General features: G+C 30.5%; 2 protein-coding genes across 2 annotated transcripts; both read left to right on the top strand.

Annotated features, from left to right (window-relative positions):
* Positions 1 to 2998: 2998 nt before the first annotated feature.
* LOC127283121 (uncharacterized) lies at positions 2999 to 3502 on the top strand. Its single transcript, XM_051307804.1, has one exon. The coding sequence runs from the start codon at positions 2999 to 3001 to the stop codon at positions 3500 to 3502; it is 504 nt and encodes a 167-aa protein (XP_051163761.1).
* A 5096-nt stretch (positions 3503 to 8598) lies between these two features.
* LOC127283120 (uncharacterized protein DDB_G0290685-like) lies at positions 8599 to 25238 on the top strand. The gene is made up of 3 exons (XM_051307803.1): positions 8599 to 8713; positions 16561 to 17025; positions 25111 to 25238. The coding sequence occupies exons 1-3, from the start codon at positions 8599 to 8601 to the stop codon at positions 25236 to 25238; spliced, it is 708 nt and encodes a 235-aa protein (XP_051163760.1).
* The last annotated feature ends 482 nt before the right edge of the window (positions 25239 to 25720 follow it).

The following is a 25720-nucleotide window of genomic DNA, read 5'->3' as shown; positions in this document are numbered from 1 at the left end:
GCTTCATGTAAATATTACAGTCAAGTAAATATTGAAGGTGCACAATATAACATTGGCTCATTTCTGATTTTGAATACGAAAGAAAGTGAAGTCGAATTTGGGGAAATATTGGACATTGTTTTTCTAGACAACAAAATTTACTTTTATGTAATTTTTTATGAAGAAGTGACTTTTGATTTTCATTTTCACGCATACATTGTGAAATTTATAGGTAAAAAAATCCTTGTAAAGCATGAAGATTTGCCTAGAATTGCTCAGGCTTTGCCAGTGTGTATGAATAAAACTAAATACGTCGTCACTCAATACGGTCTATAATGTAATTTGTAATTGTCATGAAACTGAAGGAAGCATGATTTTTCTTTACCTCTCAACAATTATTGTATAAAAATATATTACATTTTCTTAATAAATTTATATTTTGTATAATTTATATTTCATTATTTCATAGCAGACCTAAAAATTCCTGTTAATAAATTAAATTTGTGTTTGTTTAATAAAAAAAATTGAATTATAGAACTGAAAACTATAGAATAGTCTTTTTAATTTTAATTAAATTGAGTTAATTAATAATTAATTAAATAATTAAAATAATTTATTGGTAAAATTGAAAAAATTAAATAATAAATTGAATTCAAAAATTTTACAAATATTTTTAAAAAATAAAATAATCTGAGAAGTAATAAAAAATTTTTTAAATTATTTATTTAAATATAATTAATTTAATTTATTTAAATTCATTTATATGTGATATTATTTATTTTTAATATATTAATTGTTTATACAGCATTTTCTATAATTTTTGTATACTATTTATATTGTTTATGTACTTTACAATTAATTGAAAAATAAATCAAATTTCTTCAACATAACATCTGTCTCGAGTTTTTGGTTATCTGCATTTTTATAAAGCCCTTTAATGATTTTATAATATTTTTCATTTTGCACTTATGAAGCTATGCATATTTAATTGATAAAAACATTTATTAGGACCAACTATTATTAGTACATAAACTTTTAAATATTGTATAAGTTTTTTTACTGTCGATAAGATTACGAACTAATTTCTGGCACAACCGAAAATTATTCTCTGGCTCGTCTGCCGAGCCACAGATGAGGCACAGAGGACGAGCACTTACGCGCCACCGTAGTGCGAATATCGTGACTACAGATGTACCTAACCTACAGTACGAATAATGGGCCGTGAGTGAAACGTCTGTAGAGCCAGAATTTTTTCCGTGTATAGTTTATGTTATCAAGACGGAAACATGTATCGAAAAGAGCAAGAAACACTTCGTCAAATAGCAAAAGCAAGCGACGCTATTAGACGAAAACATCGCTTACTTAGAATGGGTAAAGAGGCTGCAGAGACATTGTTAAAAGAAACTCTGCAACCAATAGTTGCACCTCTTCAAAAGTTGGCAAATGTAACTGAAACTCCTTTCAAAAATGTTAAAATTGAAAAATTCAAGAAAGATGATAATGATTTCTCTTTTTCAACTGCTGTTGACGATGATGAAGAATTTGATAAAACTCTACTAAATTCAACTTTACTTGATAAGAGCAATAACTTTGAAAAAGAAGAAGAAGATTATGAGAAAATTACAAATAAATATATTTTTATGTTAGATAAAAATAGAAAACTGTTTTTAGATATGGTTTATGGAGTACGTAAACTTGCCAACAGATCTTTTATGATTGGTGATACACCTATTGAATTTGAAGGTTCACATATTAAGCTTATTGGAAAGAAAAATTATTTAAAAACTGCTGGGTTACTTGAACTTTTATTTAAGCAAAAACCAAAAGAAGCTTTAATAAGTTCAGATGATTTTTCAAATTATAAAGAAATTCTCATTGCTACGAATGCACATCGAAAAAATTATAGTCCAAGTGAATCTGTCAACATAAGTAGAACTTCCAAGTACACTGATGTTATTGCAAAACTTATCAAAAGTACACCAAAGAAAAGTGGTGGTGGTTCTTTAAAGAAGCATAAAAATATATTACCACAATTTATGATTGCAAAAAAACAATTTAATCCAGACTACATCTATTGGGATGATCCAAATGAACTCGTTGACCGTTTACGACTACTCATAGGATCACAGCAAGCTGGTAATCCAAGTCATAATAATGAGATTATGTCAATTATCGAAGAACTTCGTGAAGCTCGAATTATATATTAAGAGAGAGCATAAAGAAGAAGTGTTTAGTATTACAATGAGCATTGATGTGTTCGGACATTTTTTAACACGACCTGTTGCAAGTCCTGGACTACCTGGACCTTCTGGTATTGGATTTAAAGTTACCCCAAGTGGAGACTACAATATTGAAGGCAAAAGACTTTGTAACGTTAGAGACGCTGAAGAACTGCATGATGCAGTAAATTTACGACTTGTACAACAAATTATCCGAAACGAGATAAAAACTATTTTTCAAATTACATCTTCATTAAGATCAGCAATTAATGATTTAAATATTTTAATACAAGTTGTCGAAGATAGAGTTAACGAAAAACTAAAACAAATTGAATTACAACAGAATATTATAATTAAGGAAACTACATTTATTCCAAACGATGAATGATAAAAAGTTAACAGTTGTAACTGAACTGCATAAACAAGCAAGACGGAATTATCCTCGTCGTAAAGTTCAAATGCGTGGCATAGATGAAACATGGCAAGCAGATTTGGTAGAAATGATACCTTACTCCTATTCCAATAAAGGTTTCAAATACATGCTCACAGTAATAGACATATTTTCCAAATATGCCTGGGCTGTACCTGTAAAAAGTAAAAATGGAAAAGATATATCTTTAGCCATGAAATTAATATTAAAAGAAGGTCGTATTCCAAAAAATTTACACACTGATAGAGGCAAGGAATTTTATAACTCTGAATTTCAGAGTTTAATGCAAGAATTCAATATTAATCTCTATTCGACTTATAGTAATTTAAAAGCATCAATTGTTGAAAGGTTTAACCGCACTCTAAAAAATATGATGTGGACTGAATTCAACTTACAAGGCAATTACAAATGGATTAATCTTTTACCAATTCTCATATTAAAGTACAATAATAAAAAACATCGTACGATTGGTATGAAACCTAAAGATGTCACCGTAGAAGATACAAGAGAACTGATAAGACGCATCCGTAAACTAAGAAAAATTCCACTGAGAAGACAAAAATTTAAAGTTGGAGATAGAGTTCGAGTCAGCAAACATAAAAACATCTTTGAAAAAGGATACACCCCCAACTGGACAACGGAAATATTTACTGTAGATCAAGTCAAACGAACAAAACCAGTTACATACAAACTTACAGATTATGAAAATCAGCCAATCGAAGGTGGTTTCTACGAAGAAGAACTATTAAAAGTTAAATATCCAGATGTTTACCTCGTCGAGAAAGTCCTTAAAAGCCGTGGCAACAATGTATATGTAAAATGGCTTGGATTTGACAACTCACACAATAGTTGGATAAAAAAATCTGATATGTAATATATATAAAAATAGTTAAAGATGAGTTAAATATAGTTAAAATAAAGTTAAATATAGTTAAAAAAAAGTTAAAAATAGTTAAAGAAAAGTTTAAAATAAAGTTAAAATAAAGTAAAAAAAAGTTAAAAATAGTTAAAGATAAGTTAAAAATAGTTAAAGAAAAGTTAAAAAAAGTTAAAAATAGTTAAAATAAAGTTAAATATAGTTAAAAAAAAGTTAAAAATAGTTAAAAATAGTTAAAATAAAGTTAAAAAAAGTTAAAAATAGTTAAAATAAAGTTAAAAATAGTTAAAGATAAGTTAAAAATAGTTAAAGAAAAGTTAAAAATAGTTAAAATAAAGTTAAATATAGTTAAAAAAAAGTTAAAAATAGTTAAAATGAAGTTTAAAAAAGTTAAAAATAGTTAAAATAAAGTTAAAAATAGTTAAAGATAAGTTAAAAATTGTTAAAAATAGTTAAAGTAAAGTTAAAAATAGTTAAAATATAGTTAAAAAAGTTAAAAAATGAATGTAAAGTTAAAATAAGTTAAAAGGAAGGTTAAATAAAGTTAACGAAATGTAACTAGATTAAGGCTCTCGTAAATAAAATAAACATAATATAAAATGTACAACATCTTTTTTATTAAATCAACCATTTCTCCATTTCTGACAAATTATAATTTTTTTTCTATTTACATTGTTTCATCATCATCATCATCATCACCGTCATTATAGATTTTTATAATTTTACAATGTCCCCATGCAAGGGTATCGGTGCTATTGGATAACAGAAATCTTTTATCGTCGTAAGGACTTAAAGCAATTTTTGTTTGTTTCAAAGTTTGTACTTTGTGTAGTTTTTATCTAATAGAATACTGAGTTCTAGATTGAATTTTAACATTTCGTAGACAATATAAATAATCGTTAAAATTAATATTTTTCTTAACAACTCCAGCTTTTAAACCTTTAGCCTTTTTTATGAAATCTTTCTCTTCAACGCGGACGCTGTACATTTTGCTCCGCAAGCCAACAAATTCTGTGACAATTTTACCACAGCATTCATCTTTCATGAGTCCTAATATCTTTTTGTTGGCTTGCGGAATATTGTACACGTTATTAGCCGGATAATCTGAAGTATCGAATTTGTGAATATCTTCTTTCATGTCTGCATAAATGTCAGAGCATTTGATTTCATAAATAAGGCTGTCGGTGTCGGTGTACAATAATTTCAATATCTTTGCATCATATTTTTTTAGCATATAATCATAATGAAAGTCATAGATCAATGTTTTTGAAACGTCCAAGACTGCCAAACCTATATAAAGTGGCTTGTTCATTAAAACCTCCATTTTCCTTAGTTCCACAGCAACCAAGTTTTCGTTAAAGATGGCTCTGCTGTGGAAATTAGGTTTGGAGATTAAGGCTTCAGCTCCATATCTACCCTCCCACTTTGTCACAAGCTTAATGTCAACATGTTTTCGCACGTTCTCCATTGTTTTGCCAAATACCGCGTTGTTCATTAGTTTAAATAAGTTTTTCTCGAATTCATTTTTAGCATTAGTTCTGCGTTCAGTATTGAAATCAATATAACTTTTTAACCACGTGGATTGCTCAAATTTCAAAACACGGTGAATTTTAACTAGTACAAGACCGTTGGCAATAGCTTGTTTTAAAGCACGATAATGGAGAACGTGCTTTCGTTTTGGTAGGAGAGTAGTTAGGAGCTTCTGCTCTTTTGATCCTGGTGGCTTCGAGCGTTCAGGACAAAACGGAAAATCACTGTGTTTATCATGCAATTCCTCGGGATAATCTAAATCAACTTCTAAAATGTAGCCAATTGGCCCATCATCTGAAATGTTAAAATCGAAATTGTTATCAATATTTTCAATCCACTCGAAACCACCATACGGAAGCGACTGCACCATTGCCCAACCATAAAGGTTGTTTGCGTCAAAGTATACGATATAAGACGTCTCATCGTTTTCATTATAATTCGTCATGTATGGATTATTAGCTTTCGCGTAACGATTGCAACACTGACTCACCCCACCTCTTATTTCTCGTTCAATGTACATTACCATATCTATACCTGTAAGAAGTTCCAGTCTTATATTCGTATACTTTAACATGGCATCCCATGTCAGCCCTGGTGTTGTATAATAATGCGCAGGATCAAGACCGTAAGCTATTATACACTGATTCCTAAAATTTTCAAAAATATCCGCGAGTAACAATACATCGGTTTGCATATATAAAAAAACATAATCACCTAGATTTTGACAATTAAATTCACTCCACACATTCTGTGCATGTGCATAATCTTCCTCTGATACATTTGAATCGTTTAAAGTGCTATAAAATTTTTCTTTCTGTGGTAATTGAGTTTCGTCGAGTTTTTCTCTTGAGTCAATATACTCATAGGGAAAAACTCCTTTTCGTGTTAACAATTGAATTTTATCGTCATTGTAATTAGAAAACACTCAATTTACAATTTTATATTCGTCGAGATAGGATGCTAACTTGTCCAATGATGATGCCATGAATTTAAATGAATCTATAAAACGAAATTTGATAAAACTACCTTTTACATTTTTAGTAAAGCTGATATACTTTTCTTTGTTTATTGGAAGTAGATAAACATTTCCTTCAAATCCAGTAGCAATTGCATCAATTATAAAGTGAGCGTCATAACCGCTTAAGTTATGAAAAACAACAGGAATGATCTGCGATTCATGATAATTAATATTACAATCACGATGTGCGAGGCCACGATACTTCCCAGTTAGATGACAATGGTCTCTTACTTTTATATCCCCATGCTTGATTTTATTTCTACAAATATGACATGTACTTCCATTTCTAAAATCAGCAAGTTTCTAAGGACTTAACACTTCCATTGGTACAGGATTTTTAAATGTCCTATCAAGATTGTCAGACAAATTTTTTAACTCAGTTGAAAACCATTTAGCTGGATCTTCTTCATCTTTTGGAGATGCTTTGTATATGGACAAGGAGTCATCAAAGGCACACTTTAAATAATATCCAATACTGAGCATTTTGTGGTTTTGAAAAACCTCAGTATTGCTGGCTTGTTGTGGTGCTTCGGCAGGAATCAAGAGACTTTCACAATCCGCATATATTATAAATGGTACACGCTCCTTGTTTTGGAAATTTTTAAATTCAACAAAATTTTTACCTGGATTCGGCAGCACAATACTCGTTTCATTGATCTTTTTACAATTTTCTTCATGTTCAAAAAGTTTATTTTCATCTCCAAAGTAATGCAGGCAACGATCGCAAATGTACTTTTTGTTTTTTTTCTTGGACAATTGACTGCTGACAAGCTTTGATAAATCTTTGATCCAAACATAATGGTAGTTAAAAGAGATGATGGTTACTTGATCGATCTCCTCATCCTCCTCCGTAAAATTTTCATCAATGTAGTGGTCCTCAATTCGAAGAAGATTTACATGAACAATCTTCTTTTGTGATGAAAGATGTAACGGAGCCACTGTAAACTTTTCAGCCTTTTTGACAAGTCCATATACATTAACTGAAATGTTGTTCTGAGCCTCAAATTTTAAAATATCTTTGAGTGAAACAGGGAACTCAATTCCACTGAAATTAAGTGCATTCTCATAAAGCCTATATTTTGAAACTCGATCTGCATGGTTTTCAACTTGGTGTAAAGCTGACAAAATTGACCATTTAAAACATTGATTGTCTGTATTTTGAACATTAATACAAGCTTGTTTCCTTTTAATGAAAAGTGGCAAATCAATATAAGAACCAGCACGCATGGGATTATACTTGTTAATGTTAACCTCCAACCTTTGAATAGAATCAAGTCTCCAATTAGAATCTTTTTCTTGGAATTCTTGGATTCGTCTCAAAGTTGGTTGTTTAACATTCTGATTGTACCACTCATCTAACTGGGTTGTAACTAAAATCTCACATGTTTTCGCGATAAATGTCTTTATATCTGACATTTCTCCATTACCTACAATTAAATCTTTTTTAAATTTAGCACACAAAACTGTATAAACTTTTAGCGGACCAAATTTGTTTAAAGCTGTTTCAATATTACTTTTAAATAAAACAAAAGCATCATCAAAGAACTCATTAATATCCTTGTAATCAATATTAATAATAGCACTAGTTTGTAAACGATCATCAAATGCTTTATCAAAATCTACCCATTTCATTCTATCATTACTCACTTGCAAGCCCGCGCCACGTTTCATTAATGCATCGAAATGGCAACGCAAGTATTCAAGTTTCTGACTTAAATTTAAGCATTTTGATTTTTTATAAGATTCAAAATCAGATCTTCGCAAAAATTTTCTAAATATATTTTTGTAACGCTGACACTTGTTTTGCCATTCGAATGCGTTAACGAACTTTTCATCACCTGTCATTGACATTGTGGTGATGAGTTCACTTTCAGCGATTTTAATGAAGTTGTCAGACTCCTGACAGACTTCATTAAATTCATCATTCTCGAGCCGTTGTCGAGATTTCTTCTGTGGCTTACACTTTGGCATCTTAAATACTAAACCTGAAAAAACCTAAAAACAATCTGAAAAAGAAAACACCTGAAAAAAACCTAAAAATAAACTGAAAAAGAAAATAAAGTAAAAAACCTGAAAAGAAATTGAAAAAAAAACTTAAAACCTAAGAAAATTCTGGAATTAAAAGATTCAGAAAATAAAAAACCACCACCTTAAATTATATACAAATGAAAAAGAACTAAAAGTAAAAAAACCCTGAAATTAAACATCCACCACCATAAATCAAATACAAAAAAATAATAGAACAAAAAGAAATAAAAACTAAAAAAACCCTGAAAATAAATATCCACCACCTTAAATCAAATACAAAATAGTAAAGCAAAAACAAATAACTGAAATAAGAAAAAACTCTGAAATTCTGAAAACTCTATAACTATTCTGCTGCACCTGAAAGAAAAGAATGATGCTGGTGGCATGAGCGGCGTGCTTTATACACTACGCCCCACCATGGCGGTCCCCACTACGGCGCTCCCCACTATGAAGCGCCCCACCACCTAGCTGGCGCGCGCAATCAGGCGGGCCCACCGCTGCGCGCTCCGCTGTAGGCATGGGAGGGAGCCCCCGGCTGAGTTCACATCGATGCGGGGAGAGACGATACTCAGCATATGAACCCAGCGCTGGCAGCGGCATAGACGCAACCAGCAATGGGGATCCCTCTCGATGTTTTTTTCCATACAGGTTTAGATATAATTATATACATTGAAATTTTAAACTTTAAATTAACTTTAAAATAGGTAAAATAAAATGGCGCCATCTTGCGGTGGCAGCTGGAACTAACTCGGTTGGTAATGCAGAACACCAAGCCACTTGAAAATAATATATTAAAAATTTAAATTTTCCGCCAAGGGGGTTTGAATTGGTCGGTGGCGCCATCTAGCGGTGGCAGCCAAAAGTAACTCGGTCGGTAAAGTAGAATGCCAAGCCTCTTTTAAAAATTCAAATTTCCCGCCAAGGGGGTTTGAATTGGCCGGTAATCGAAAGTGGCGCCATCTAACGGTGGCAGCCGGAACTAACTCGGTCGGTAAAGTAGAATGCCAAGCCACTTTAAATTAAACTTTTAAAAATTCAAATTTCCCGCCAAGGGGGTTTGAATTGGCCGGTAAAATGCCAAGCCACTTTTAAAAATTAAAATTTCCCGCCAAGGGGGTTTGAATTGGCCGGTAAAATGCCAAGCCACTTTTAAAAATTCAAATTTCCCGCCAAGGGGGTTTGAATTGATCGGTGGCGCCATCTAGCGGTGGCCGCCGGAACTAACTCGGTCGGTAAAGTAGATTCCTACATTACCGACCTCGGTCGGTAAGTGGTCCCGCACCCGCCTTGTTTAACTACTATTTTAACTAATTATATTGACCTACTAATTACAAAAAAGAGTAATTTTTGTTCACTTTTGTGAAAATCCCGTCCATTTTGTTACTTTTCTATGAAATTTAAAAATCGCGGTACTGACGATAGCGACATCACAGACATGGCATTAATTTTAATTTTTTATTTCTGATAACTAGGAAGAGCGGAAGCACCAGCACAAAAAAGTCTAATAGCTGCCCAGGAACTCTGGACTGCGACTGGCCAAAAGTGTAACGCTAAAAACGGTTAGACGCTGGCTAGACGGACTAGTTGGACGATCTGACCTGGCACTGGACAGTTGCCTACAATTTTAACATAAAACATCATCATCATAAAACATTTTTGCTAACATCCCGTTTCGGGAGCTCAGACTACCCGTAGCGGTAGAGCTAAAGTTCCTTCATAGCCTTACCTTATCTATAAGGTACTGCTCTTACCTGTAAGGGAGAGTCCAGAATAAGTGGTTTCTGAACGTCGACGTATCATTCTGTCTTTGTCTCTCCCATTGATGTCCCATAAGACCGACGCGTCGCTATCAACGCGTCGACGTTCAGAAACCCGTATTCTGGACTCTCCCTAACGGTAGCACACTGCTATCCGAATGGATTCTCTATCATACTTTCAGTAAAGAAACGAAGCGATCTCAACGCTGAGACGTCTGCCCACCCAATTTTTTTTCTGTGTACAATAAAAATTAATACTGTCCACAATACTATTCACCCTTTCCGTGTCAGCAACCCAACGTTGGGTCGTTGGGTTGCTTCGAACATCTTATCACAAAAAATATATATACATATAACAAAATATTATATTTTTTACATCATCTTTGGCACAATACAGATATCATTGACTCTAGTTTTTATAATAATTAAGTAATTATTTATTAACTAATATTAATTATAACAATTGGAAAACATGTAAAAATCACGAACAAAAATTTATTTTTTGATTTAACCCATATTTTGGGTATAAGGGTTTTCGAGGTCGATGAATTCGTCGATGATGTTAGATTTTCAAAAAGGCGGATCCATTATGGCGGACTTTTTTAAAATTCAATCGAAATGGCTTGAAATTTGTTACAGTGGGGTTTTTGGAGTCGCTGATTACGAATCTGAGATTAGTTTTTCACAATTGAAAATGGCGGATTCAATATGACGGACGACTTTTTTAAAATTGAATCCAAAAAGCCTGAAACTTGTCACTCGGGGGTTTTTGGGGTCGCTGATTACGAATATGAGCTTAGTTTTTCAAAATGTCGGACGACTTTTTTAAAAATTGAATCCAAATGGCTCGAAACTTGTTACTCTGGGGTTTTTGGATTTTAAATTTTGATATCAGATTTGAATTCAGCGACCCTAAAAACCCCCGAGTAACAAATTTTAAGCAAAATCCGCTTGATTTTTAATTTTTGTTTTGTTTTTTTTGTTATTTGTTTTATTTTGAAAAATAACATCGGATTCGTAATCAGTGACCCCCAAAACGCCTGAGTAACAAATTTCAAGCAAATCCGGTTGATTTTTAATATTTGTCCGCCATGTTGAATTCTTGAAAGATAACATCAGATTCGTAATCAGTGACCCCCAAATTTGAATTCAACGACCTCATAAACCCTTATATGGGTGATTCTCCGCGTAGCGCACGATTTGGTGTCTGAAACTTAAAAAATATTTTTTTATCGAAATGATAAATATCAATACATATTTTTGAAGATAAAGTGTCAAGAAATAAATATCCATGGTGGACCGGAAAAATTTTTTATAATTTTTTAATTTTTTTAAACAAATTAAAAAAAAATTCTTTGCTTGTTGAATTCTATAAAATAGTTGAAATTTGATTTAAAATGTTTATGGGAATTTTTGGGGTAATTCACAAAAATATATATATATATCGCAAACGACAATTAAAAATTTTTATTTCGGTAATTTACGGAAATTTTAGAGGTAATTTATGGAAATCTATGCGGTAATTTATAGAAATTTTGTCTAAAATTCATAAAAATATGTAAAGCATAAATCGCAATTAAAGATTTTAATTTCGGTAATTTATGAAAAATTTCGTGGTAATTTACAAAAATATATATAGCGCTAACGACAATTAAAAATTTTATTTTGGTAATTTATGGAAATTTATGCGGTAATTTATTGAAATTTATACGGTAATTTATAGAAATTTTAACTATAATTCATAAAAATGTGTAAAGCATAAATCGCAATTAAACATTTTAATTTCGGTAATTTATGAAAATTTTCGCGGTAATTTACAAAAATATATATAGCGCGAACGACAATTAAAAATTTTATTTTGGTAATTTATGGAAATTTATGCGGTAATTTATGGAAATTTATACGGTAATTTATAGAAATTTATTTGGTAAGTTATAGTAAACTTACCGGAGCTATGATAGTTTATAATAAATATTTTGAATTTCGTTTGTTTCATTGTGTATTAAACTTGGACTAGTGACGGTCGAAATTTTGTGGCGGGTGGAGACGCTGGAGTCGGTCGAACCGATGGAACTGATGTAAATAATTTTTTTTTTTTTTGAGAAAATTATCATTTATTTTTAATCAGTTTCATATGTTTCACATATATATATATAGACTAAAATAATATAACTACACTTTATTTAACCTTTATTATTTAATTATATTCTATTTTTTTTAAATAATATTGATGTGTCGGTGGATGCCGGTGGAGACGATTTTGTGATGCCCTGTACAAATTTGAATCTTAAAATGAGTAAAAAAAGGATAAATCAATTAGAAAATTGATTATTTTCTTCATGGATCAACTTAAGGAATATAACTTTTGCTGTTACTGAAGTAGAACTATATTAACATTTGACTTTTATAGAAATTGTATTTATTAGTGCACATTGCTAAAAATATTAACTTTTTTGTTTAAACATCCTGTGGGGACAGGTCAAATTTTGACGTTTTCAGCCTTAAAAACCACTTTTCACGAAAAATTATAATGTTAAATACAAAAATAACTATTGGTTTTTGTTTGTAGTCACAGAAATTACCTTTTTACATTGGAATCGAAATATTATGTGAATATTATTTGTGATTTTTCTTTCACAACATGAAAAAAAAGCAAGTTGTGCGCTACGCGGAGAATCACCCATATATATACTAAATTTCATAAAAATCTGTCGGACAGAATTTGTTGAACATTTTGGGACCACATCATGGATTTTTTCTTGAAACACGGAAAGGGTTAACGTGTTTAATATAACATTTTCTTTTTTAAAATAGTACATGAAATATAAACTTAAATTAAATGAAAAAAATTGAAGATTCCAATTAAAATAAGAAATTTTAGTTATCTTGACCTCATGGCTAAAATTAGACCAGTATCTGATTGGACATTCCAGACCAGCATCGCTAGACATAGTCTAGAAATTCTAAATTTAAAAGTTTTAATTATCTAGTTCTTCTAGTTAGCATCAGAAATGAGTCAGGCTAGACCTTCCAGACCAGCGACGCTAGCTACGGTCTGATTAGTAACTGAGCAGCACTAAAACTAGGCTAAATAAGACCTCCCAAATAACAATACTTAACGGTTTTTATCATGCGCCATACGTAGAATCAGTTGAATCAAACTGTTTAAAAGCACCTTTGAGCAGGTGTCGAGGGGGAATTTACTCAGGTAGTCAAGTGTACACTCTTCCTGTAATACTTGTGTAATATCGTGTAATACCGTGTAATAATGCGTTATTACGGTACTGTAATAACGCAAAGAAGTCTGTAATATCTCTGTAATAATGTGTAATACTCTAATAACGTGTAATACTTACTTAGTAATAAGGGTAATATGAGGTGTATTACTGGTAGTCAAGTGTACACGTTTTTAACTAGTAAATTCCCCCTCGGCAGGTGTAGTTCTTTTTGTCTAGGGATGTTTTAAAAAAGGAATATTGAAAGTGTAAAAATTATGAAATGTTAAGTACTGAAGATTCTACTAAACTTTTATTGGTTTTGAGTTACTTAGTTCATTTGAGTCTTCTATATGATAAAAACTATTCAAGATAAACACCTCTAATTTTTTCGATTTAATTTACAATAAAACATTAAATCCTACAGAATTAAAAAATGCCAATATATAACATCTTCAGTAAAATGAAATTCTATTTGTATATAAATATTTCTCATGTTTGCAAAATGATGATTCTTATTATAATTTCGATAATTAAAACCCTTTAAGTCACACATTTTTCTTTTTACTAAATTGGCTTGAAAATTGTTACTCGGGGGTTTTCGGGGTCGCTGATTACGAATCTGACATTAGTTTTTAAAAATTCAAAATGGCGGATCCAATATGGCGGACTTGGAGTTAAAAATTATCTGAATTCGCTTGAAAATTGTTACTCGGGGGTTTTCGGGTTCGCTGAATACGAATCTGATGTCAGTTTTCAAAAATTCAAAATGGCGGATCCAATATGGCGGACATAAAAATTAAATATTAACTGAATTCCCTTGAAAATCGATACTCGGGGGTTTTCGGGGTCGTTGATTACGAATCTGAAGTCAGTTTTTAAAAATTCAAAAAGGCGGATCCAATATGGCGGACTTGGAGTTGAAAATTAACTGAATTCGCTTGAAAATTGTTACTCCGGGGTTTTCGGGGTCGCTGAATACGAATCTTATGTCAGTTTTCAAAAATTCAAAATGGCGGATCCAATATGGCGGACATGAAAACTAAAAATTGACTGAATTTTTTTGAAAATCGATACACGGGGGTTTTTTGGGTCACTGAATACGAATCTGATGTCAGTTTTAAAAAATTCAAAATGGCGGATCCAATATGGCGGACATAAAAATTAAAAATTGTCTGAATTTCTTTGAAAATTAACACTCTGGGGTTTTCAGGGTTGCTGAATACGAATCTGATGTCAGTTTTTCAAAATTTAAAATGGCGGTTCCAATATGGCAGACTTGGAGTTGAAAATTGATTAGATTCGCTTGAAAATTGTTACTCGGGGGTTTTCGGGGACGCTGAATACGAATCTCATGTCACTTTTCGAAAATAATAATTTCATTTTTTTATCTATCCTGCTCTCAGCGTTATGATAGTAAAAAAAAGGTATACATTGGATTCAGTTACAAAAACATAAATGCTAACAATTTTGTATGGGGCCATCCATAAAGCATGTTATGCTTTAGGGGGTAGGGGGGGGGTTAGCAAAATATCACACTACATGTTAATCGTAAATGGAAAAAGCATCACAAAGGGGAGGGGGGGGGTTAAAATTTCGGAAAAATATATCACATGCTTTATGGATGACCCCTAAATAACAATACTGCTGAGTGTAAAAAACGTTTATTTTTACAGGTTACTAATCCAAGGGTTGTCAGGTACATGATTTAAAGATAAGCATCTATTATTTCTATTTAAACATTTAAAATTCTGAAATTCTATTTTTATTTTTTTATTCAGCGACCCTGAAAACCCCGGAGTAACGATTTTCAAGCGAATTCAGTAAATTTTCAACTTCATGTCCGCCATATTGGATCCGCCATTTTGATTTTTTAAAAACTGACATCAGATTCGTAATCAGAGACCCCAAAAACCCCCGATTAACGAGTTTTAAGCGAATGCGTTGACTTCTTATTTTTTCGTCCTCCATATTGGATCTGCCATTTTGAAATTTAAAAAACTGACATCGGATTCGTATTTAGCGACCCCGAAAACCCCCGAGTAAAGAATTTCAAGCGAATTCAGTCAATTTTCAACTTTATGTCCGCCATATTGGATCCGCCATTTTGAATTTTTAAAAACTGACATCAGATTCGTAATCAGCGACCCCGAAAACCCCCGAGTATCAATTTTTAAGAGAATTCAGTTAATTTTTAACTTTTATGTCCGCCATATTGGATCGGCCATTTTGAATTTTTAAAAACTAAAGTCAGATTCGTAATCAGCGACCCCGAAAACCCCCGAGTAACGATTTTCAAGCGAATTCATATGAAATATAATTGTAATATAGTGAAAAACCACTGTGACGCAAAGGGTTAAATATATCTCTATACAGTTTCAGAAACGAAAAAGACGTCTGCTTCAGAAGCGGATATTGATGCATTAAGTCTAGACGACGGTACAAATTTTATTTTTGTTATAAGCTAAAAAAATGAATTGGATGAAATATGCTTAAAAGATGAGTAAAAAAGCTTTACATGGGCATTTTGATATTACATAATTGACATGTATTACAAGAATAAGCACTTCAGTTTGTTAAAGTTTGACAAAATGCCCATATGTAGATATTTCATTTAACTTCTTATAGAAAACTATGCAAATCGTTTTCTACGTGAACATGAATATGGATTTTAATAAAATAATTACGATTTTATCTTAACAGGGAATTAGCCTAATTTGAGTACGCTGAATTAAATGGCATTAGCCGTTTTTCAAAATCGAGTCAAATTTTCAAAATATTTACTATTTTGGTTAATTATAAAAATACAAAATTTTCCCAATTAAAGAACATATGATTCATTTAAAACTCGTTACTCAGGGGTTTCTGGGGTCACAGATTACGAATCCGTTGTCAGTTTTTCAAAATTCAAAATTTCAGACCCAATATGGTGGCGAATTTTTAAAAAATTTTCAAATTCCTTTGAACCTCTGAATTTCACATTGCGGATTCAATATGGAGAATAAATTTTTTAAAATTCAAGTAATTAACTTGAAATTTATTACTCGGGTGTCGCTGATTACAAATTTTGTGTCAGCAAATCCAAAAAAAACTTAATTACAAATACGGCGTTAGTTTTTTATAATTCAAGATGACTGATTCAATACGGCGAACAAATTTTTAATAAATTCATCTTCCATACTGGAACCACCATTTTGAATTTTTAAAAACTGACACCGGATTCGTAAAATGGATAAACTGGCAAGGGCCATGAGAGAGACTTACTTAAAACAGAAATAAGTAGGAAAATTTCTGCACGGGCAGTGAATACAGTTACATTATTACTTCTTGTGATTATTCTTTTTCTCTCATTAAATAATTTTTTCAATTTGTTACGTAACACTATATTATGATCCCCCTCCCCCCATCGTAACAAGACCATAACAGTGTCTGGTAACCCCCCACCCCTTTAAGCGTTACGTAATATATGGACGACCCCTTAATATCATAAATAAAATAATCTTAAAGATACTGATACCACGGAAAATGATGATGACGTTGATAACCATGATGATGACAACAGTGGGGATGATGATAACAACAGTGGGGATGATGATGACAACAATGGGGATGATGATAACAACAGTGAGGATGATGATGACAACAATGGGGATGATGATGATAACAATGGGGATGATGATGATAACAATGGGGATGATGATGATAACAATGGGGATGATGATGACAATAATGGGGATGATAATGACAATAATGAGGATACTGATGACAACAATGGGGATAATGATGATAATAATGAGGATGATGATATCAACAATGGAGATGATGATGGCAACAATGTGGATGATGATGACAATAATGAGAATGATGTTGACAAGCATAGGGATGATGATGATTATGATAATCATAACGCATTTGCAGATGACTTATCAAACCAACTTCATAAGGCTTACAAAAAATCATCTATCGAATCTGGTATATGGAGACATAATTAATTAACTTTTTTATAATTGTTATTAAGGGGTTAGTACCACATCTTTTTTTGAAAAACTCGATTTTTAAAAATTGCAGATTCTTGTAGTAGATATATGTATAAATGCTATGGAAACTTTTATTTTAGTTGGAAACTTCGGTAACATATCGAAAAACAGGATACAATGAAAAATTCACGCTCCCACGGAGCGTACTCTTCGCCAGTACAATGTATACTTTTAATATATACAGTGTCCCAGTCATGGGTGTACATATTAAAGGTACATATTCTACGAAAAAATGAAACAAAAAGCCATCTGCATTTTTTCAAAATTTTACATATTTTTTGCGTAAATTGAAATTGAAAATTATATGTACACGGAGAGAAATAGATGGTAAGAACTTATGATCTTAAGATGGTAAAAAGTACTATCATTATGCTACTCGGTACTATCAAAGATGTTACGAAAAGTATGGTTATGTTACCCACTACAATCAAGATGTTACTCCGTACAATCTGGATAGTAACTGATAGAATCTAGATTGCTGTCCATATATGTAAGATCAAATATGGTATCTGGTACTATCTAGATAGTACCCCGTACCATCCATTTCTCTCCGTGTATACCTATATAAATATACCTATATAAAAGTACACATATATGTATATAAATATGTATATAAAAGCGTATATACATGTATATAACAACAAACAAACATTTATCTCAAAATAACGTTTTTTGACCTGGCGGACATCCCAAAGAAAAACTATTGTACCTATTAAGTTAAAAAATTTTATGGATTATTCTACATATATACCGCTATCGTCGGAACTACAATCATAATTTTTTATTAATATCTTACCATTTTTTAAACAATTTAAGTTGAAAAATCAAGGCCAAGAATGAAAAAAGTTCGCCATTTTGTTTTCTTTCATCGAAAATAGTTGACTGTAGTTCCGACAAAAGCGACGAGCTTACTTTTCAAGAAAATATCAACAATTTTATTTTTCGTTGACCTGAATTGGAGATATCGTGTCCACCAATCACAAGTAGGGGTATTTTCAGGCGGCCATGACAGCAAGATAATCCATAATAAATAAGGAATAAAATTTTTTTTAAATAGTTTAAAACTCTTTTTTTTAGGTATAAAAAGTTTGAAGTAAATAAAATAAATTTTATAATAAAAAAATGTTTAAGAAAAGTCGCTGAGATGTGGTACTAACCCCTTAAATACTGTAGTAAATCGCGACCAAATTGTAAGACAACGATAATAGTTGAGGAACTTTAAATTACAGAATTGATCAAATTTTTATTTTTCATATGACATTACCGTTTTTACTTTTCTACAAAAATGGTGCTTAACGGGATCTAATATGTTCTGAAGAAAGACATTTTTAACCAAATTTATCGTTACAAATTTCAAGCAAGTAAATGTCATGCATATTTATAAAATGTATCTTATAATTAACAGGAGTTTTAAAGTTAACCAATCACAATTTTTTTGATAATTTTAGAGATTAGTTGATTTTAAAACTCCCGCTAAAATGTTTTTGCATGATATAAATTCGATACTTCATGCTTCCCTTTTAATTCACAAAACTTAGCGTTCGTATCCATCAGATTTTTTACGGGTTTTGAGTCCTTTGAAGGCCTTTCTCCAATAGGAACCTAAACTTTTGCGTTGCGTGACTGACGCGTTGATTTTAGCATTGGTTGCCAATAGCAACCGACGCAATGCATACGCAACGCAAGAGTTTAGGATCCCATTGGAGAAAGGCCTTGAGGCTGCATTAAGTATTTTCGCTGGTAGAAAGTAAGCCTTGTTGCGTATTCCATTTAAATGTGTAGAAATAATAAAAAAGTCAAGTACATTTTCATAATATGAATGAATTTTTATAGATAGTTCTGACCTCTCGGATGTCAATGATGATACCGCTACTGACAAAATCTTAAAAACTCCTCCGCCGAGTACATCAAAAAAGTCTACTGCAAATTCTGGTATAATAAAATCTAATTATTGAATTCGTATAATTAACAAAAAAAACTTTCTGGAAAATTTACGTCCATGATTTTTTAGAAAACATTTACAAAACATCTAAGGTTTCTTGGCTTTTTAAATTTAAATTAAAAGTTATGTGGAGGCTTTAGGGCCTGCTAAGGTAACGTTTATTACCATGGTAACTGTTACCATGGCAACCATACGAGTATACAACGGACGAATGGACGGACGGTTGCTATGGTATCTGTTACCATTGCAACCATACGAATGTACGACGGACGAACGGACACCAAAGCGAAACTATAAGGCTTTCTGTCCTAAACCACGAAACCGTAAAAAGCAAAAAATATACTTTTCATATCATATGATACTCTTAATGCTTGAATTTATAAAAATAATAAAATATATTGTTTAGATTCGATTACTCGTAAGATAACTAACAGTCAAACAAGATACAATGCATTTGAACCAAGTGATGGTATGAATTAATTATTCATTTCTTTACATATTATAAAAGAACAACTTTTATAACTTTATAATTATTCCGTAATCAATTATCTCGGCGATACGTTTTCACAATTTTAAAAATTACACAGCTTCATTCATAAATTTCTTTTTTAAAGATTAAGTGGTTATTAAACTTTCTGGGGGAGATGGAGTTCTCTGTAGGTTGTCTTAACTGTAACATTCAAACTTTCTACCAATATCAAAACCTGAATTCTGTGTGATATGGTCTCAAATCTGTGCAAACTCAATTAAAAAGCGCCTAGAAGGGAATAGAAGTATTAACATATAGTGTTACATACATAATTAAAAAAGTCGTTTAAAAAAATATTGTCAACATTGTAAAAAAAATAAGTAACAAAAATTCTCCACAAGGGTAACGAAGTTTTTTAAAATTCCAAATGGCGGATCAAATATGTCGGACAAATTTTTTAAAACTCATCGAATTCGCTTGAAACTCGTCACTCCGGGTTTTTCTGGTCACTGACTGTCAGTACCTAAAAATAGTTATGAATTAAGGGTAGGTTTCAAGGCGTTGTATACCATTCATATATGTGAAGCTTAGAAATACTTTTTTATATTTTACATGCACTAAGAATTCACAAATTTTTAATCATTTACAAAAATTGTTATCTTTAAGGGGTGGTTTATGAATTTTAGGGTGGTTTTCAAGTGGTTGTTGATTATCATTTTTAATTTTAAAACAACCAGGAAATATTTAGAAATAATTATAAAGTATACAGGAGCTGTAAAATGTTTAATTAATCCTTTAGATGAATTATCAATATAAATAAATGTGCATAATAAGCATACTATAATGGAAAAAATAAGAATTTTGTATGGTGCGTGCATAAACAAATGAGAAAACCCTCCCTCCTCCTTAGATGCTTACGTAATACTTAAAAGACCCCAAAATTCTGACAATATATTAGCATTAACGATTTGTTGATATTATGATGAATAGCTTGTCAATCTACAAAGAAATCCTACATATATAAATATATTATGATAGTATTTTATATGACTTATACGATATTTCATTTGTAACAATTCCTACATATAATTTTAATACTTTAGAGATTTCTTTAAAGTATAGTTTACAGATGTGTGATGACAAATATATTTATCCAAACGCGTAATGTCTATAAATTTATAAATTCATAATCTCAAATAATAATATTAAGACAAAAAAGAAAACCATTATGTTTATATTATTATATGGTCTTAAAAATAAAGCTTTATTTCTGATGAAAAATTTCTTCTCTTATGTTTAATAATTATTTATTTATTGTATAGATATACAAGATGGTAACTTCGCTACCACATCTAAAATTGGTATGAATTAAATAGCTGTGCATTGAATAATATAGTTAAAATATTTTTTTACTCATTAATCAAAGCAATTTTTCTCATTCTATGAAAATAACTTTTAGATACGAGCCAATTAAGAAAAGATGATGTTGTACACGGTCAAAAGAAAATTAATAGCAAATCTTCTAAACGGGTTTAACAGATAAATACTTCTGATTCTGGTAATACAACACTTATTTAAATAGTGACTCATATTTAAAGGATGTTTGTTTTTGGATTCAGGATATTGAAACTATAATTGTTATTAACTGATAGTTTATAACATATATTTTTCTAACATAACTGAGCATAACTGTTATCTTTTGTGACATATCTTTTCCTCCAAATATTCAAACCTTTACATTTAGCTCACACAGTCAAACACTATATTCCTCTTTCAACTTTCTTGTTTTCTTTTCTTAAATCCTCATTCACTATTCCTTTTTTTCTCAATAGCTTCTAATTCCTCTATAACGAAGGAATATTCTCGCCATCTTTTAAAATCTTCAACTTCTTACTCAGATAATATGTGGTATGTTATTATGTTCTGGATTATATTGATTTTAGATTTGTTATCAGCAACTCTAAAAAATATTTTAAAATATATATGGGTTTTAAATTGTAAATATAACTTTAAATTATTTTTGAGTATGATTTTTAATAGAGGGGCTGATAGTAAAAATGGTTTAAAATAACATTGGGAGCAAAAGTGGGATAAGTGACTTGGGAGCAAAAACGGGTTAAAATGATTCGTTTAATTTATTGATAAATTCATTATATTATCGATTAAAAAATATTAACAATAGGAAAAAATGCATATTTTATTATAATTAATATTTTTTAATCGATAATATAATGAATTTATCAATAAATTACACGAATCATTTTAACCCGTTTTTGCTCCCAAGTCACTTATCCCACTTTTGCTCCCAATGTTATTTTAAACCATTTTTACTATCAGCCCCTCAATACATTGTAAGTTAAATATTATATACCCTTTTAACTAATACAACTCCAGTTATTAATGTTACATTAAGTTTTATATTTAGTTAAAATATTAGTTTCACAATCTGAATACCAAAAACCATTTAACCTTTATTTATAGCACTGCAATGAATTTAGCTTTTTAAATGAGATCCCATCTATATGTTTTCTTGTAGATACCTCGTTAAAAAATATTCCTTTAAAGAAAAAAAAGAAACAGAAAAAACAAAGAAATTCTGATGCAACATTAACAAAGGGCAAATATTTAAGTGTCAATTCAAAAATTTTAAATGAATCTGGTATGTTTGTTTTGATTTTTCTCCTTCTTAAAAATATTAATGTAAGAACTCTTATATAATTCCGATCAGGATCGAATTAAAATTCTCTAAATCTTGCATGAAACACAGCGATCAATTAGTTTTTCATGAGGAATCAACATTCCACATATTGACTCCAATTGGTTGCAGCATTTCATTCTTGATTTGGAAATTTTTTTAACAGTATAGCAGACAAATAAGGCGAAGAAAACTACTTTTAAAAAATATTTTATAAAATTGTAGCTTTCAGGGCTTATATAACAGTTTTTCAACATTAAATTAATTTTTTTTGTTTAACTTATTGATAACAATCGATATTCTTTAGATCTTTCCGATAATGACGAAATTACACCTTATGAAAAATATGCAGTAATTACAGTAACAAATGAAACTGGAAATAAGGAGGTTAATATAAAATTACATAATAATTTGCTTGTTTTTATATGATTATTAAAAAGATGAAATTGATAAAGTAACAATGTTCAAATTACCCTCACGTTACACGGATATTCGTCAGCTTTTAACCCTTTCACCTCAAGAAATATACTGAATATCCTAAGAATATCCTAAAGATAATGAAGCCACGAAAATTGTCAGATATTCATAACATGCCCGAAAATTATGTTCTACTTATATCTGTCATCACTTAAAAAACCTGGTCTCATTTTTGCTGCATATCATTTTAAGTTGAATATCAAAATGTGTCAGGATAATTTTACGTCACTTGAAATAATCCTATCTGAAATTAAATGTCAGGTTATTTAGATTATTCTGCAGTTTAAGACGCTGTTAAAATTTGATACCATTTTCCTTAGTTTTCAGACATACTTAATTAATGTTATAAAAGAGTTTTTCAAATGTAGCGAGGTTGTTTTTTATAAAAAATGGTTTCAGTTCATATTTTTCTGAATAACTACTTGTTATTCAATAAAAAGTGACTTTTTATCTTATCTGGAAATGATCGTAATTTGGTTGAATTTAAGCATAATACCTTAAGCCAGGGGAATATAATTTATGAATTAAGGTGTACATTTGTGTTGAATTATCCTAATTTATCTTGAATTACATGAATTATCCTCAATTTCTGAATTATAATGAATTACCTTAAATTACTTTGAATTAATTTAAATTATATCGAATTACTATGAGTTATCTTGCATTAACTTGAAGTTATGAATTATCTAAAATATCGTCAATTATCATGAATTATTTTGAAGTAGGAAGTAGGTATACACCAATTTTTTTTATTTCTTTCTCCCTCGAACTTAAACTTAAAATGAATCGAACAAGATTACTTTTGTTGCACTTCCAGGTTGAGTCCAGGTCTTTTTTGTATTGAAAAAATATATTTACCGTTCATATAAATCTTCAGCGTTGATTGTAAATAACTTCAATATCGTATTTAAAAAATAATTTTTTTAATATTTCCAAATAGATAAAAATACTTATGTATTGTTCTCGACCGGTTATCATAAAATTGATATCATAGTATTTTGGTCTTAACAAGAAAATGTTAGTTCAAATCATTTTGTAATTTATAAGAATCCTGCGGTCTCAACAATCAATAGTTTTGAACATTTAAATGAAAAACTCTTCGCCATCATACTCTATATTTAATTTTATGCTGAATTGATAAACAATACATTTAACTCTCAACACAATCAATTCAACCCTTGAGACTCTCTTATTCTCTAGAGAAGATTTTTGCCCTAACTAGCATACTCTTGGAGAAGCAATACTATTTTCTCAAATTGAATTATTGTTAAACCATGATCCATAACAATTGTTAACATAAATTTATGATTTCTATTAATAAAAATATTATCACTTTTGTTTCTCTTTTATTCTAACAAAACAATTTCTACTCATTTTTCTATTATAGACAGAGAAAATCCACTTAGGGAATAATATTTTCATAAAGAATGAATCATGGAAGATAATAAATTTACTAGATTATTCGAAATTTGTTAAATATCTCTCTACGTCTATTTGGTCTCGCCAGACGTTGGCAAATAGATGCGTCCATGAAACCAAAAGACTGATAAATATACCTGGGAGATCACCACGAAAATTACTAACACCTAAGAAAAAGCGAGTTTTAGAAGGTATACTAAATACTTTTTAATTATACTACCACACAGAAAACATAACGCTAAAAATAAATTATATAAATTGTGTTATGGTTATGGTAATTTCAAGTATACACCTTGATCCGATCATAAGATCCCATGAGCGCAATGCAATATAATATAGAATCTTTTCCTTTTTTATTTAACAAAAAAATATTGATCATTATTTATTTAAAAATTTTTATTATCATTGTTATTTTTGGTACATTTTATTTTTTGAATTCAATAATAATTCTTTTATGTGTTTTTCTTAAGAACAAATGTACGTACAATATAAGTTCGGTGTTATTTCATGAAGCTTGAAAACCTCAAAATTTCTTAACATGCATTCTCGCATATTGTTCGAAACATCTACTAAAATTCAATGTTTTTGATGAACATTATAAAAATGTTTGACCAAAAGTTTCGGAGTTATAGGCAATAAAAAAAAGTAGTCAGGGTTGAGCCACTGTAGGAAATCAATTAAATATGCAGATAAATGATTAATAATGACCTTGAAATGATAGAATGGCGCTCAAATACAATTGGAAATAAGTAATGAATTTACTTATTGTGTAATTTTCAGATTTTCGCTTGTACCGCGAACCTGGTCTGAAAAGTGAAAAAAGATTATCAGAAATTTGTATTTCCTTTTTTTCAAATGGAAATGAAGTTTTTGACACCTCCTTAAGTCGACAATAAACGCGATGGCTCAAGTTTTACAACTGTCCAACCCTGACTACTCTCCCCTATATTAATAAAATAGAACCATAAAATTTTAAAATGATTATATGAGTAATTAACATTTTTTTTAATACTTATAGATTGCTTCAAAGATCATTTAAGAAAGGAAAACTTAGATAGTGTTAAAGAATTAGCTCGACGCAATAGATGCGGTTATTACCTGAGTCAGCATATAGGATATTTGCGAAGAAAATTGTATCCTGACTAACTAAACAAGTAAATTACTATACCCTATTCATATTTCTGAAGTCTCTTGAATAACACATTTTTAATAAACTTAGAATAGATTTTTCATTCGTACTTAAAACTTTGTAGTTATCAAAAATATTTTTAACTTTACCAAATTTTATTAAACTTTTCATATGTTCTCACACTATCATCCTTTGGGGTGAATCTAAGTTTTTTTTAGCACTATTATGCATTAAAAAGTCTCGAGATTTCTTAACCCTAACGGAGCGTCGCAGTTCGGTCTCGACAGATGATTGATTTTTAAATTTGAGACTGTTTCTTTGACTTATTTTTTAAACACGCTTTCCATTCCAAATTCAATACTCTTATCATTCTCATTAGTGTGAAAGTATTATAAAACTCTAATTTATAAGATGGTCAACATGACGTTACATTTTCATCCATCGAAAGTACGAACTGTACACGAAACTGAGCTCAACTTTTTAATGTTTTCAGCTTTAC

The sequence above is a fragment of the Leptopilina boulardi genome, unplaced genomic scaffold (genome assembly GCF_019393585.1).
Source record: "Leptopilina boulardi isolate dan_hultmark-lab unplaced genomic scaffold, ZJU_Lbou_2.1 LbouV2_308, whole genome shotgun sequence".
NCBI lineage: Eukaryota > Metazoa > Arthropoda > Insecta > Hymenoptera > Figitidae > Leptopilina > Leptopilina boulardi.
This window is presented reverse-complemented; position numbering and strand designations above follow the sequence as displayed.